The sequence below is a fragment of the Salmo salar genome, chromosome 24 (assembly GCF_965601325.2).
Source record: "Salmo salar chromosome 24, fSalSal1, whole genome shotgun sequence".
Classification (NCBI taxonomy): Eukaryota; Metazoa; Chordata; class Actinopteri; order Salmoniformes; family Salmonidae; genus Salmo; species Salmo salar.
In genome coordinates this window covers 22583540-22596236 of record NC_138314.1, presented here as the reverse complement: position 1 = coordinate 22596236, position 12697 = coordinate 22583540, and the positions used below count along the sequence as shown (strand labels likewise).

Below are 12697 nucleotides of genomic sequence, written 5' to 3'. Positions count from 1 at the left end.
CTCAGAATGGCTTATTGTATGCTCTGATAATTAATGTATTGTTTAAATGTCAATTTGTGCCTTCACAGCTATGGAAACCTCCTTCACTGTGAAGGAGAAGGAGAAGAAGGCCCCTAAGAGGAGACGCACAATGGAGGACAGCGGAGACACTGCCAAGCGCCGCTCAGCTCGGGTCAGAAACACCAAGTGCAAGAAGGAGGAGAAGATCGACTTCCAGGAGCTGCTTTTCAAATACCTACCATCCAGGTATTGTCATGAACCCCAAGGGAACAATAACAACGCAATGCAAATATATTGTTTTGGATGGTGATGAGGCTCTCCTGTTCCACTCAGACTAAAGAAGTTTGACCTTGAGGATGATGACGAGAGCCTGAGTAACCTGGAAGCTCAGTGTGAAGTTAATGAGGACTCCCAGCTGGACTATGTCAACATCGACAGGCTTTTAGACTCTATTGACTACATGGAATCAGGTACATGTCTTATACAATCCTCTACATGACTCAAATGCATTAATGTCAAACATCTTATAGGATTTACATGACATTGTGTTTCTTCATCCTCAGAACAAGAGGATGTCCACAACTTCCTGCTCAATAATATGAGCAATGGTGGGATATTAGAGTTGATGATGTGCTATCTGAAAGCGGTGGGTCAGAATTTCATGGTGGAGTGGCCTCGGGGGCTGACTGCAGTGGTGCTGGAGGTGTATCACAGCTGGAGGAAGCACAGTAGCGGCCTGCCCAACCCTCTGCTCCGCGACTGCAGTAATCAACACATACGGGTATGGGACAGCCAAGTGATCTATTGTGACTCTCTCCTGATTTGTTACTTCATCAACAGTGTTTTAAATTGAACTACCAATGTTTTGTCATCCCACCTATTGCACCTGTCAATCTGTCTGTAAATGAGTTGTAATTGGTGTTTCATGTGCAGGAAATGTTTCTGATGAGCCTATCATGTATGGAGCTTCAGTTGGAGCAATGGTCTCACAGCAAAGGCAAAAATGGTATGTGTCAAACAGATCGCTTTACTTTGGTATTCCTTTATGAAATAACCATATTGGTTGGCTTCTTTTTGAATAACCATATTGGTATATTCCTTACTTTTTCTTTTTGTAAAGGGTCGCCGAGAAAGTGCAGTGGGGGCCAGAGCAGTGTTGTGTGTGAAGCAGAGTTCCCAGGGCAGCACTTTGAGGGGGACCTGTTACAGCTGGCCTTGGGATCATCACAGCGGTACTTGTTTGAGGACAACTGGAGGGCCGTGGTGGTACGTGTTTACTGGCTCAAGGCACGCTTCTTGGCCCTGCAGGTAACCTTAACATTCATCCTGTAACTTCATTTACCCCTGTTTTCTTTTGCATATTTACCTTAGCGCTTACATATTTTTTTATTGCATCATACCGAGTTGACCCCTCTCCCAATAAATCTCACATATTGATTTTTCTTAATCATTGAATCGAATCTGATCAACATTTTCTGTTGATGTGATTCATAACATAAGTCTTATTTTGTGTGCTTGTCTTTTTACAGGGAGACATGGACCAGGCCCTGGAGAGCTATGATGTGTGTACAGACATGCTGCAGAGTCGTGCACGGACCACAGATGACAAGTACACCATCTACCTGCCCAACCTGCGTGTGGATGCAGCCATCTCAGTGGAGGAGGTCAGTGACCAGTAAAACTAGCACACAAATACCCTATTTGAATAACATGCACTTGTCCCTCACATGTGATCTATTATTTTGTCCAACCATCTCGTTAGAGCATGTAGGTCCCCTGTGGTTTTGAGTTGTCTGGTTCATCAGAAAGAGTTTCTTTCTCCAAATATCATTGACAGATTGATAAGAAGCTGAAGTCTCTGGAGCGTTGTCAGTCCCTGGAGGAGATCCAGCGTCTGTTTGAGTCTGGGGACTATGAGTCTGTGGTGCGGCTGCTGCAGCCCACCCTCAGCTATGGCTCTGGGCGGGTCAAGCCTCTGGAGTTTGTCAGCTCTGTTCCTGAGAGGCCTGCCCAGCTGCTTCTGCTGCAGGTTAGCTTCTGGATTCATACAGCAATAGATGTACTCTGTTCGCTGTCTTTTATATGAGTCTCCTCTTTTTAAGAAGTCTTTCTCTGTTTGGCATGGCACTACTTATCAGTGTGCTACCGACGTAGAAAAAGACAAGCCCTGTTATTGCTTATCACGTCAGTACATTCTATGAGCATGATGACATGTACAATAGATAGCCATTGAGCCACTTTTAGATAGATGACATTTTTCCTCTTTTCTCGGCACCTCTGTACCCCAGAACTCCCTGTTGAAGCAGAAGGACTACCGTCAGTGTCTGGAGTGCACCGAGGTGGCCCTGAATGAAGCCCTGCAGCAGCTCAATGCTGTCCCAGCCAGCTCTCACTCGGCCAAAGAGGAATGGGTCTCCACCATCACAACGCTGCTGGGAGGCATCGAGGTCTGCTTCACAGAGGACCTTCAACTCCTGAGCAACGTCAACCGCTACACCAGCATGGCCCGGCTGGCCAACAACCTCATCCAGGTCAGATGCACACCGGGGAAACACTGACACTAATGTATCTGGTAGACACAGAGTGTGTTTGGAAACAGAAAATCATATTCAAATTTGTTGTGTGTCTTGTCTCCAGCTGATTGACTGCATCATGGTGATCCCAGATGATCCCAAGGAGCCTAATTTCTCCTCGGTCCTGCCCTGGATTCTCCTGTACCACATCATCAAGCACGAGGAGGCTGCTTTCAACTGCCTGCTTCGCCAGCACATATCAGTAGGGGACGATGAAGGTATGTGGTGGTGGAGTACATCATGTTCATAACTGCAAAGATGTCCTCTTTAAATCCATGTTGGAAGCCCTAAAATGACTTGTTCCCTGTGACCCTCTTCAGAAGACTCTAACACCCCCATGCTGCCCTCCTCCCTGATGCTGCTCAACACGGCGCATGAGTATCTGGGCCGCCGCTCCTGGTGCTGCAAATCAGACGGCGCTCTGCTTAAGTTCTATGTGAGTTGGTCAGCAGGGCTGCGATTGTGTGGACGTCCTCTGTCAGCTCAGTTAATTCCCTCTGTTTTGTTTACCTATGATATGGCTTTAAGTAGTTTCTAATTGCTTTCAAAGTATTTTTCATAGTTTAATCAGGATAGAACGTTACTAGTGTTGTCTTCATGTTCAGGTTTGTGTTCTGGAGAAAGAGCTGGCTGCCTCTGAAGCGGAGGCCACCCATCCCTACAAAGAGGAGTTGGAGATGGCCTTGGAGCAGTGCTTCTACTGCCTCTACGCCTACCCCAGCAAGAAGAGCAAGGCCCGCTACCTAGAGGAGCACTCTGCTCAACAGGTCAAACACCCAGCCCTCTTACAGGGATACTGTGAGATCTGGCATTCAAGCCATTGTTTTACTTACGCTGCAAACAGGGACATAAAAATGGTGTCCACGAGTTCATCTGACTCTGGGTAAGTAGAACCAGAGCAAGAATGCCAGAATCCAACAGTATCCCTTTCATGTCGTATTACTGACTGTCCTTTACCTTTCAACGCCATTCACATTTCTGTCAGGTTTTGTCCTATTGTTTTGAGGGAGGATAAGCTAATGGAAATCGTGTTAAATCATGTAATATGTTCAACTGGCTACTAGGTGGCTGTCAATCCGTCATGAGGTTGTTTACACACTGGGACTGGCTTGTAGTGTAACTAATATGCAGTAATTGCATGATGAATAGACTGCTCCTAAGGGACCAGGTTAATTAGCTAATGAATGCAAACCCCGACTAATTAACTACTGGTTGGTCATCCGAGCCATAAGACCCAAGGACTCTACTAGAACAGGTCAAGACATGAGTAAGCAATTTATGTACTTTCAGGGTATTTTAATTTGATTGATTATCTGGCTGCATCTGCTTAAGAAAGTACCAGCCAGTGCTGTTAGTCCCTTCTCATGCTAGAGGGAATCACCAAGTTTCAGTCAGAAGCTGTTTTTCAGTTTTTCTATCTCAAGGCCATCAGAATGTTAAACAGACATCACTAACATTGAGTGGCTGCTGCCAACATACTGACTCAAATCTCTAGCCACTTTAATAATTAAAAATGTGATATAATAAATGCATCACTAGCCACTTTAAGCAATGCTACTTTATATAATGTTTACATACCCTACATTACTCATCTCATATGTATACTGTACTCTATACCATCTACTGCATCCTGCCTATGCCATTCGGCCATCACTCATCCATATATTTTTATGTACATATTCTTATTCATTCCTTTACACTTCTGTGTGTATTTTTTTAATCTTTATTTAACTAGGCAAGTCAGTTAAGAACAAATTGTTATTTACAATGACAGCCTAGGAACAGTGGGTGAACTGCCTTGTTCAGGAGCAGAACAACAGATTTGTATTGTCAGCTCGGGGATTTGATCTTGCAACCTTTCGGTTACTAGTCCAACACTCTAACCACTAGGCTACGCTGCCGCCCCAGGTAGTTGTGGAATTGTTACCAGGTAGTTGTTGTGAAATTCTTAGATTACTTGTTAGATATTACTGCATGGTCGGAACTACTCGCATTAACATCTGCTAACCATGTGTATGGTGCCTGTAATCGAACCCACAAATGCTGATGCTCTAGATACTCAACTAGTCTAAAGAAGGCCAGTTTTATTGTTTCTTTAATCAGTACAAGTTTTCAGCTGTGCTAACATAATTGCAAAATGGTTTTCTAATGATCAATTATCCTTTTAAAATGATTAGCTAACACAACATGTCATTGCAACACAGGAGTGATGGTTGCTGATAATGGGCCTCTGAACGCCTATGTAAATATTCCATAAAAAATAAGCTGTTTCCAGCTACAATAGTCATTTACAACATTAACAATGTCTACACTGATTTTCTTTCAAAAACAAGGACATTTCTAAGTGACCCCAAACTTGTGAAAGATAGTGTATGTATGCGTTAAAATAATATAATATAATAATTATACAGATTTTTTTTAACAGTACAATACAATATTTTTTCTTATCAAAACTAAATGTGCCTTTCTATGGCGTGCAGGTGGAACTCCTGTGGAGCAGCGCCCTCTTCATGTTCCAGTACTTCAAGCCCAAGACTCTGCCTGAGTTTGACAGCTACAAGACGAGCACGGTGTCTGCTGACCTTGCCAACCTGCTGAAGAGGATCTCTGGCATTGTGCCCCGAAGTGACACTCCCATCCTCACCATGGACGAGGTGTCAGCCTACATCGAGGGCACGGCTGGGAAGGTCAGTACAGTGCATTTATGAGTCACAAATGCTAATTGACTGTACATCGCCTCAACCTGGCTTTACATGTTGCCATGGAGAATGTTTTAGGCCTATACAGCACGTCATGACCATTCATTATAGGTCATGACACTGTACAAGTCATATTATACATTCAAATATATGTCTGGTTTACAAATGGAATACTTAATATGTATAAAATTCTAGTTGAATCTGTAAGACTGATGTCAGACCTGACCGTATCAGCATAGTAGATCATGAGGAGATCATCCAGTGGTTCTTCCCACCTAGGAGCCAGTACCTTGCCTTCCTGAGGGGGGCGCTCCAGCACCCCCTGTGGTCAATGAGATCTTCTACCTCCTGGCTGACTACCACTTCAAGAACAAGGAGCAGTCCAAGGCCATCAAGTTCTATATGCATGACATCTGTGTTTGTCCAAACAGGTCAGTTCTGTTCGCTGCTACAGTTCTGTTGTTGTTATAGTATAAACATTTTAAGCAACTCAACATGAATATATGTTTTTTTACCTTCAAGGTGATTTCTAAATGGTGTGATGTTGATGATTTTCCCTTGGCATGATTCATTCTATGGTTGTAGGTTTGACTCCTGGGCTGGCATGGCACTGGCGAGGGCCAGCCGCATCCAGGACAAGCTCAACTCCAACGAGCTGAAGAGCGATGGCCCCATTTGGAAGCACTCCCTGGCTGTGCTCAACTGCTTTAAGAGGGCCCTGGAGATCAACAGCTCCAACCTGGCTCTGTGGATCGAGTACGGCACCATGTCCTATGCCCTGCACTCCTTCGCCTCGCGTCAAGTCAAACAGTGGAGGAGCGAGCTGCCCCCTGAGGTTGTCAAACAGGTGCAGTGGACAGACCAGTGTATAGAATACTCATATGCACTGTATTCTGTTGTACTTCTCTAAACTAAAGGATGTCACACCTTGTCACTTCCGGTCATCATGTGTCTGAATTGATTGTTTAGTGAATTGATCTGTCTAGGGGAGGGAAATCACTGCTGACAGTATTGGATATAATGTGTGTGTGTGTGTGTGTGTGTGTGTGTGTGTGTGTGTGTGGGGGGGGGGGGGGGGCAGATGGAGGAGAGGAGAGATACAATGCTGGAGACGTCGTCCCAGTGTTTCCAAGGGGCGTCTCGGTGTGAGGGGGATAGTGATGAGGAAGAGTGGCTTATCCATTACATGCTGGGGAAGATAGCTGAGAAACGAAAGCAGCCACCCCGGGAATACGTCCAGCTCTACAAACAGGTGCACAGCAGGGGACACTATCTGTGGACTCAATTCATTCATAGGTCTGCCTTGCAGACTAGGTTTGTACAGACTGGGGGAGTCTGAGGGCTCAAAGGAGTAGGGATGTCCATGGAGGCCAGTATGGTGGAAGGGGAGTGATGGGGAAACTGGGAAGTTAGAGGTCAGATGATGCAGCTCTGTCTGTATGTCTTTCCCTGTTACCTTCACTGCTTCTTCACCTCTCCAGACCCGGTCCTTCAATTGTTTAGCTCCATTCTATAACTTCGAATCACTGTCTATCTCTGTTTTGTTTTTCTCTTCTTCCAGTTCGTCTTTTGCAGTGTGTTTTGCTGCTCTGTTATAACAAGTCTAACACGATGTCATCAATTTATTAAGCAATATGTGTGAAAGGCTGATATCTGACCATTGCAAGTTATTGACTATGGTAACCAGTGTTTCATTGTGTGTAACACCCATCAGATGAGATTGAGCAGTGTGTCTCTCCTCTCTTTTTCTTCCCACGCAGGCAGCACATTATCTGCATGAGGAGGCTGCCAGATACCCTCGGAAAATACACTACCACAATCCCCCTGACTTGGCTATGGAGGCCCTGGAGGTACACACGCTTCAGACCAGAGGGTTTCTAGCTCCAGTCCCCACTGGGCCATAACATACAGTTGTGCTTTTGCACATGAAGCAACCACTTAAACAAAATACAGTTTATTGCTGTATTCATCTAGAACAGTGGTATTCAAAGTCCGGGTCGCGGGAGAACTGCAGTGGGGTCGCCCCCAAAAATAAAATTAAGAGTATTGTATGGGACAATATACGAAAGGTTTTGAGAAAGATAATTAGATGTTTTTTTTTGTTGAGTTTCTTTTCATTTTTATATGAGATGAACATGTAATAAATTGAAGATTATTTGTTGACATATAAAAACCGAAAGTTGCCGATTTTATAAGGTTGTGTCATTAGATTTGGGGTGGGGTCATTACATTTTTTTGGTGGGGGGAATGGTGTCCGCAGAAATTCTGGTAAAAAAAAATGGGGTAACTCCTGAAAAAGTTAGAATAACACTGATCTAGAAGGAATTACATGTAAGTGTCCTTTTTGTGTTATAATAGATATGTAGAGAGAGTATACCTCATCTTAATACATCCCTTTGACTCTCTGGCATCTCTCTCCCCCAGCTGTACTTCCGTCTGAGTGCCACCATCCTAAAGTTGTTGGAGGCTGAGGAACCGGACCTGGAGCATGAGATCTTCTTCAACATCCTGGCTGAGGCAGCCACCGGACCCTTCGCCAGGGGGGAAGAGAAGAGCATGCCCAGGTCCCACGAAAAGTGAGGGGCCTCAAACTTAGCCTGGGATCTATGCTCTTTGTTATGAAACTCGCTCTGTGACTCGCCTACAAATCAAAAGAAAAACATGAAATTCCCCCACTCTGGTCCAACCTTTTGTTTTATCCCCTTCTCTCTCACCTCAGGGAGAAGCCCCTCTTCATGATGGACGAGGACTCCCACTGCTCTGTGTCGTCTGTGTGCGCTGCGGCGGATGTTCATGGGGCCTCCCTCCCCTCCAACGCTGCAGGTCTGACATCCCCACCTTACACGGCCACTCCGGTTGACCACGATTACGTCAAACGTAAAACCCTCAGGAGGCAGCAGCAGACGTGGCAGCAGCAGCATGAGGAGGAGCAGCAGGCTGATGGTACAGTCCCAGTCCTAGACGCTGCCTCTGGGCCTCTGGGCCCTTCCTTCACTGGCCTGGGTGAGGAATCTCACTGGGCTGTGGAGTAGTGGTGGTTAGAAGGTTCATCACTATGATGATAATGGCTCTGGTTCCAGTAAGGACCCCATATGCACTGGGTGATTGGGATATCATGGTAAAATGGGCAATATGGCATCTCAGGATATGTGGATATTGTTTTACTGCACTATAAAAGCAACAGCGTTTAGTTTAGGCAAACAGGTGTGAAGGTTGAGTTTGGCAGACAGCGTCCAGGCCTGTTTGTGTGTGTGTGTGTGTTGAGATATATATATATATATATATATATATATATATATATATATATATATATATATATATATATATATATATAGTCAATATTTAGACTTTTGTGGTTGTCACCCTCTCCCCCCCCCCCCCCCTTCTTTCCCATTTCCCTTGCTTCTCCTTTTGATGACATCACCAGTTGCAACTTCAGGAGACCTTGTGTCCCTGCATAGATCATTTTCTCATCGCCTCTTATGAAGAAATTGAGAATAGATCCTGTTTTGATTTTATCATATGCTCTTTTGATTTCATCAGGTGTTTCTGATGACTGTTCTTACTAGTCAAATAATTATAGCAGGGCAATTATTTATGAAAATAATGCAAGAGGCTTGCTGGCTATCACATTAGACTTGGTTGCCAATATGTTCCCTGTAAGCTATGGTGTCTTTATTGGGGGTAATGGCCAGTAAAGTAGAGGTCTGTCCTGGACACAGCAGGCTTTTAGTGTGTTGTTAACTCTAGACCCGCTGTGACAATCCCAGAGCCACAGACAAGACACAGCCAGGTTTCCATTAAGAGGTTTTACCTGATCCTAGTGAACAATTGCTGAATTGCTTGAGGTACCTCACAGTACTCTTTAATAGCATCTCACTGCATGTTCACTTGAAAAAACTGAGCTAAATTGAAGATTGTCACCCACTGACTGGACACTTCTAGACACAAAAGCTTGTCTTTAAACAAATATGTGTCAAGGGAAGTTTGGTAGTTGTACTGAGACAGGATCTGAAAACAAAAAACCATGGTTCAGAATTGTGCCTGTTACTGTGAGTGCAGTTGGATTACTAATCCAAAGTCTAGTGCTTGTTTTGCAGTGCCGTATTAGTATTACTGATGGCTGGTTTACTAGTAGCAGCAGACCTGTCAGTAGGAGGAGGGAAAGGGGAGAAGGGGCTGAATTTAGAGTACACACTATTGTTCTCTTTTAAAAGAGTGTGGGGAATCAGTCACCTTGTAAAGAGTCATTTCAATGATTCTACTTTACTAGACCTACACTGTCCACATACAGACAATATTGTCATACAATATAACAGCATGGTTCGAGATCCTTCAGTATAAGGGAGTCAGCTTTTCAAAATGAATTACAAACAATATATATCAGTTAAGCAAAGTTGCATCCGTGCATTTACGTTTTAGCACTTAGCATTGCATGACAACAGTAGTGTGATGGGAGACAAAAGCAGTTTACTCTGAACTCCCAATTGCCGGTGGTGAGATGATTGTGTGCTTCACCAAAGTGTGGATAAAAAATGCACCAAATCTCAGTGCACTAAACCTGTGTTTATATTTATGGACCATTTTTAAGAGCATATTTTACAGAGGGGACGCGATCATGTGAAAATATCACGTACAAAAAAGTGTGCGTGTGTCTGTTTGTACTTAGTGGGAAATTAGGATGAGATATTTGCATAACATATTCCTGAAAAAAGTTGAAAGGCTTTTCACTTATAGAAACATAGGGCTACATACAATAATGTACAATTTGCTTCTGTTTCCCATAATTTAGATGATATTCACTGCAGCATTGTTTACTATGTTTGTTACATTGTTGCCAAGACGTCAAGGGGTAAAAACAAATATTTGCCATGAGTGAAAAGATACAGTATCATTGAATGAATGCTGTTGTAAATATTGAACAAAAATATAAACGCAACATGCAACAATTTCAAAGATTTTAATGAGTTACAGTTCATAAAAGGAAATCAGTCAATTGAAATACATTCATTAGGCCCTAATCTATGGATTTCACATGACTGGGAATACAGATATGCATCTGTTGGTCACAGGTAACTTTTTTTTTTAAAGGTAGGCGCATGGATCAGAAAACCAGTCAGTGTCTGGTGTGACCACCATTTGCCTCATGCAGCGTGACACGTCTCCTTCACATAGTTGATCAGGCTTTCTGGGTATTGGCGGGAACTGGAACACACTGTTGTACACGCTGATCCAGAGTTTTCCATAACATGCTCAGTGGGTGACATGTCTGGTGAGTGTGCAGGCCATGGATGGAGAACTGGGGCAGTTTCAGCTTCCAGGAATTGTGTACAGATCCTTGCGACATGGGGCCTTGCATTATCATGCATGAGGTGATGGTGGCGGATGAATGGCACAAAATTGGGCCTAAGGATCTCTTCACGGTATCTCTGTGCAGTCAAATTGCCATAGATAAAATGCTAATGTATTAGTTGTCTTTAGCTTATGCCCGCCCATACCGTAACCCCACCGCCACCATGGGCCACTGTTCGCAACTTTGACATCAGCAAACCGCTCACCCACGACACCATACATGCTGTCTGCCATCTGACTGGTACAGTTGAAATCGGGATTAATCCGTGAAGAGCACACTTCTCCAACATGCCAGTGGCCATCGAAAGTTCCTGGTCTGGCGTTGTTACATGTGGTCTGCGGTTATGAGGCTGGTTGGACATGTTATCATAAACAACATTGGAGGTGCCTTATGGTAGAGAAATTAACATTTAATTATCTGGCAACAGCTCTGGTGGACATTCCTCCAGTCAGCATGCCAATTGCACTTCCCGTCAACTTCAGAAATCTATGGCATTGTGTTGTGTGACAAAACTGCACATTTTAGAGTGGTCTTTTATTGTCCCCAGCACAAGGTGAACCTGTGTAATGATCATGCTGTTTAATCAGCTTCTTGATATGCCACTTCTGTCAGTTGGATGGATTATCTTGGCAAAAGAGAAATGCTCACTAACAGGGATGTAAACACATTTGTGCACACAATTTGTCAGAAATAAGCTTTTTGTGTATTTGCAAAATGTCTGGGATCTTTTTATTTCAACTCATAACACATGGGAACAACACTTTACATGTTGCGTTTATATTTTTGTTAAGTATAAATTTACCATTCATTACAAACAGCCTCGCAAAATATCTTGGCAGTATATGCTGTAAAAACAGCTTTTGTTATTTTGTTTCCCCCCTATGCCCTGTTTAGCTTGAATGTCTGACTACTGCAGCCATATTGCCCATGTTGCCAGTTTTTCTGTCACCTTTTCCAGATTCCTACCTACCTACCCACCTGCCTGCTACCTCTCTGCCTGCTTGCTTCTGCCACCTGCTTTGTCATGTATATGCATGTGGATACCAAGGGATGTGTGCTGCCACTGGACAAATTCAGTCCTCTCACAAACAATCCACTAAATGGTTCATGGGCTACTATGGGTTACTATTTGGCTTGGGTTTGGTGTTGCTTACGTTTGCAACAGAGATCTTAACCTATTTGATTGTATTTAAAAGTTATACAATGATTACTATGCTTTCCATTGCAATTGTGTTCAATTTATATTTACATTTTATTCATCCAGAGCGACATACAGTTAGTTAGTGTATTCATCTAAGATGGCTAGGTAGGACAATCACGTCATCCATAATAAGTACTATTTTTCCTCAAAGTAGCTATCAGTAAAGTCAGCGCTAGTATGATGATATAATGCCAAATCAGTCCGAATGTGGTTGGCCCCTCATTGGCACACATCTTCTGAGATAGATGGTAGAAATGGACCACCGTGTGCAGGCAGGTTTGCCAGTGGATGCCAAGCCTTTCCTGCTTGATGCCTGTTTGAAGCACATCATGGTAACAGCAACACGTAAGCAATTGTGGGGAGTAGAGGCGGTGCTGTTCTCAATTGAAGCATATGATGTGTGATTGAGGAAAAGAAACATGTACTGTAATATGATGTCTAATTGTCAAATCAGGAATGAAGCAATTGTTTTTTATTTAAGCATATCCCGATATCTTCAACAGCCACCCCAGAACTTGACCATGATTACTGCCTGCCCAGGTCTCCAATGTGGCTGGCATCCCTGAATGGTACTGCACTTAAGACCCTCTTCTATTCAGGACATTACAGAGTATCATGCACCATTTTTAGCGACACAATTGCTCAGTGTAAAAGTGTCTGAAAATGAGTTCCACAAACTTCGTCACTACTCCACACTTTTTATTTTTAAGGGGCAGTCCTTGCAACACCTATATCAGCTAAATTTGTACATTTAGCTAATTACAGGGAATCTTTAACAAGTCCCCTGAGCTCCTTTCACAGAACTTTGTTGCCCTCCTGCTAATTTGGTTATTGTCTGCAGAGGATTTCAGCTTCTTGCTGAGGTTGCACA

At 43.6% G+C, this 12697-nt stretch overlaps 1 protein-coding gene across 5 annotated transcripts in view; it reads left to right on the top strand.

The window, feature by feature from the left end:
- The window catches only part of LOC106585560 (calcineurin-binding protein cabin-1), a 75946-nt gene that overhangs the window by 4768 nt on the left and 58481 nt on the right, over window positions 1-12697 (top strand). Inside the window, exons 10-28 of one of the 5 annotated variants that reach the window (XM_082968586.1) lie at window positions 69-246; window positions 334-470; window positions 564-781; window positions 934-1006; window positions 1121-1308; window positions 1530-1664; window positions 1838-2029; window positions 2289-2531; window positions 2638-2791; window positions 2894-3009; window positions 3179-3340; window positions 5054-5260; window positions 5552-5703; window positions 5858-6119; window positions 6354-6524; window positions 7033-7122; window positions 7697-7848; window positions 7992-8095; window positions 12330-12395. In XM_082968586.1, coding sequence (XP_082824712.1) covers window positions 69-246; window positions 334-470; window positions 564-781; window positions 934-1006; window positions 1121-1308; window positions 1530-1664; window positions 1838-2029; window positions 2289-2531; window positions 2638-2791; window positions 2894-3009; window positions 3179-3340; window positions 5054-5260; window positions 5552-5703; window positions 5858-6119; window positions 6354-6524; window positions 7033-7122; window positions 7697-7848; window positions 7992-8095; window positions 12330-12395 — 3000 coding nt within the window. Of the gene's footprint in view, window positions 1-68; window positions 247-333; window positions 471-563; window positions 782-933; window positions 1007-1120; window positions 1309-1529; window positions 1665-1837; window positions 2030-2288; window positions 2532-2637; window positions 2792-2893; window positions 3010-3178; window positions 3341-5053; window positions 5261-5551; window positions 5704-5857; window positions 6120-6353; window positions 6525-7032; window positions 7123-7696; window positions 7849-7991; window positions 8276-12329; window positions 12396-12697 lie in introns of all 5 variants that reach the window. The other 4 variants (XM_082968583.1, XM_082968587.1, XM_082968585.1 and 1 more) reach the window with 4 other exon arrangements.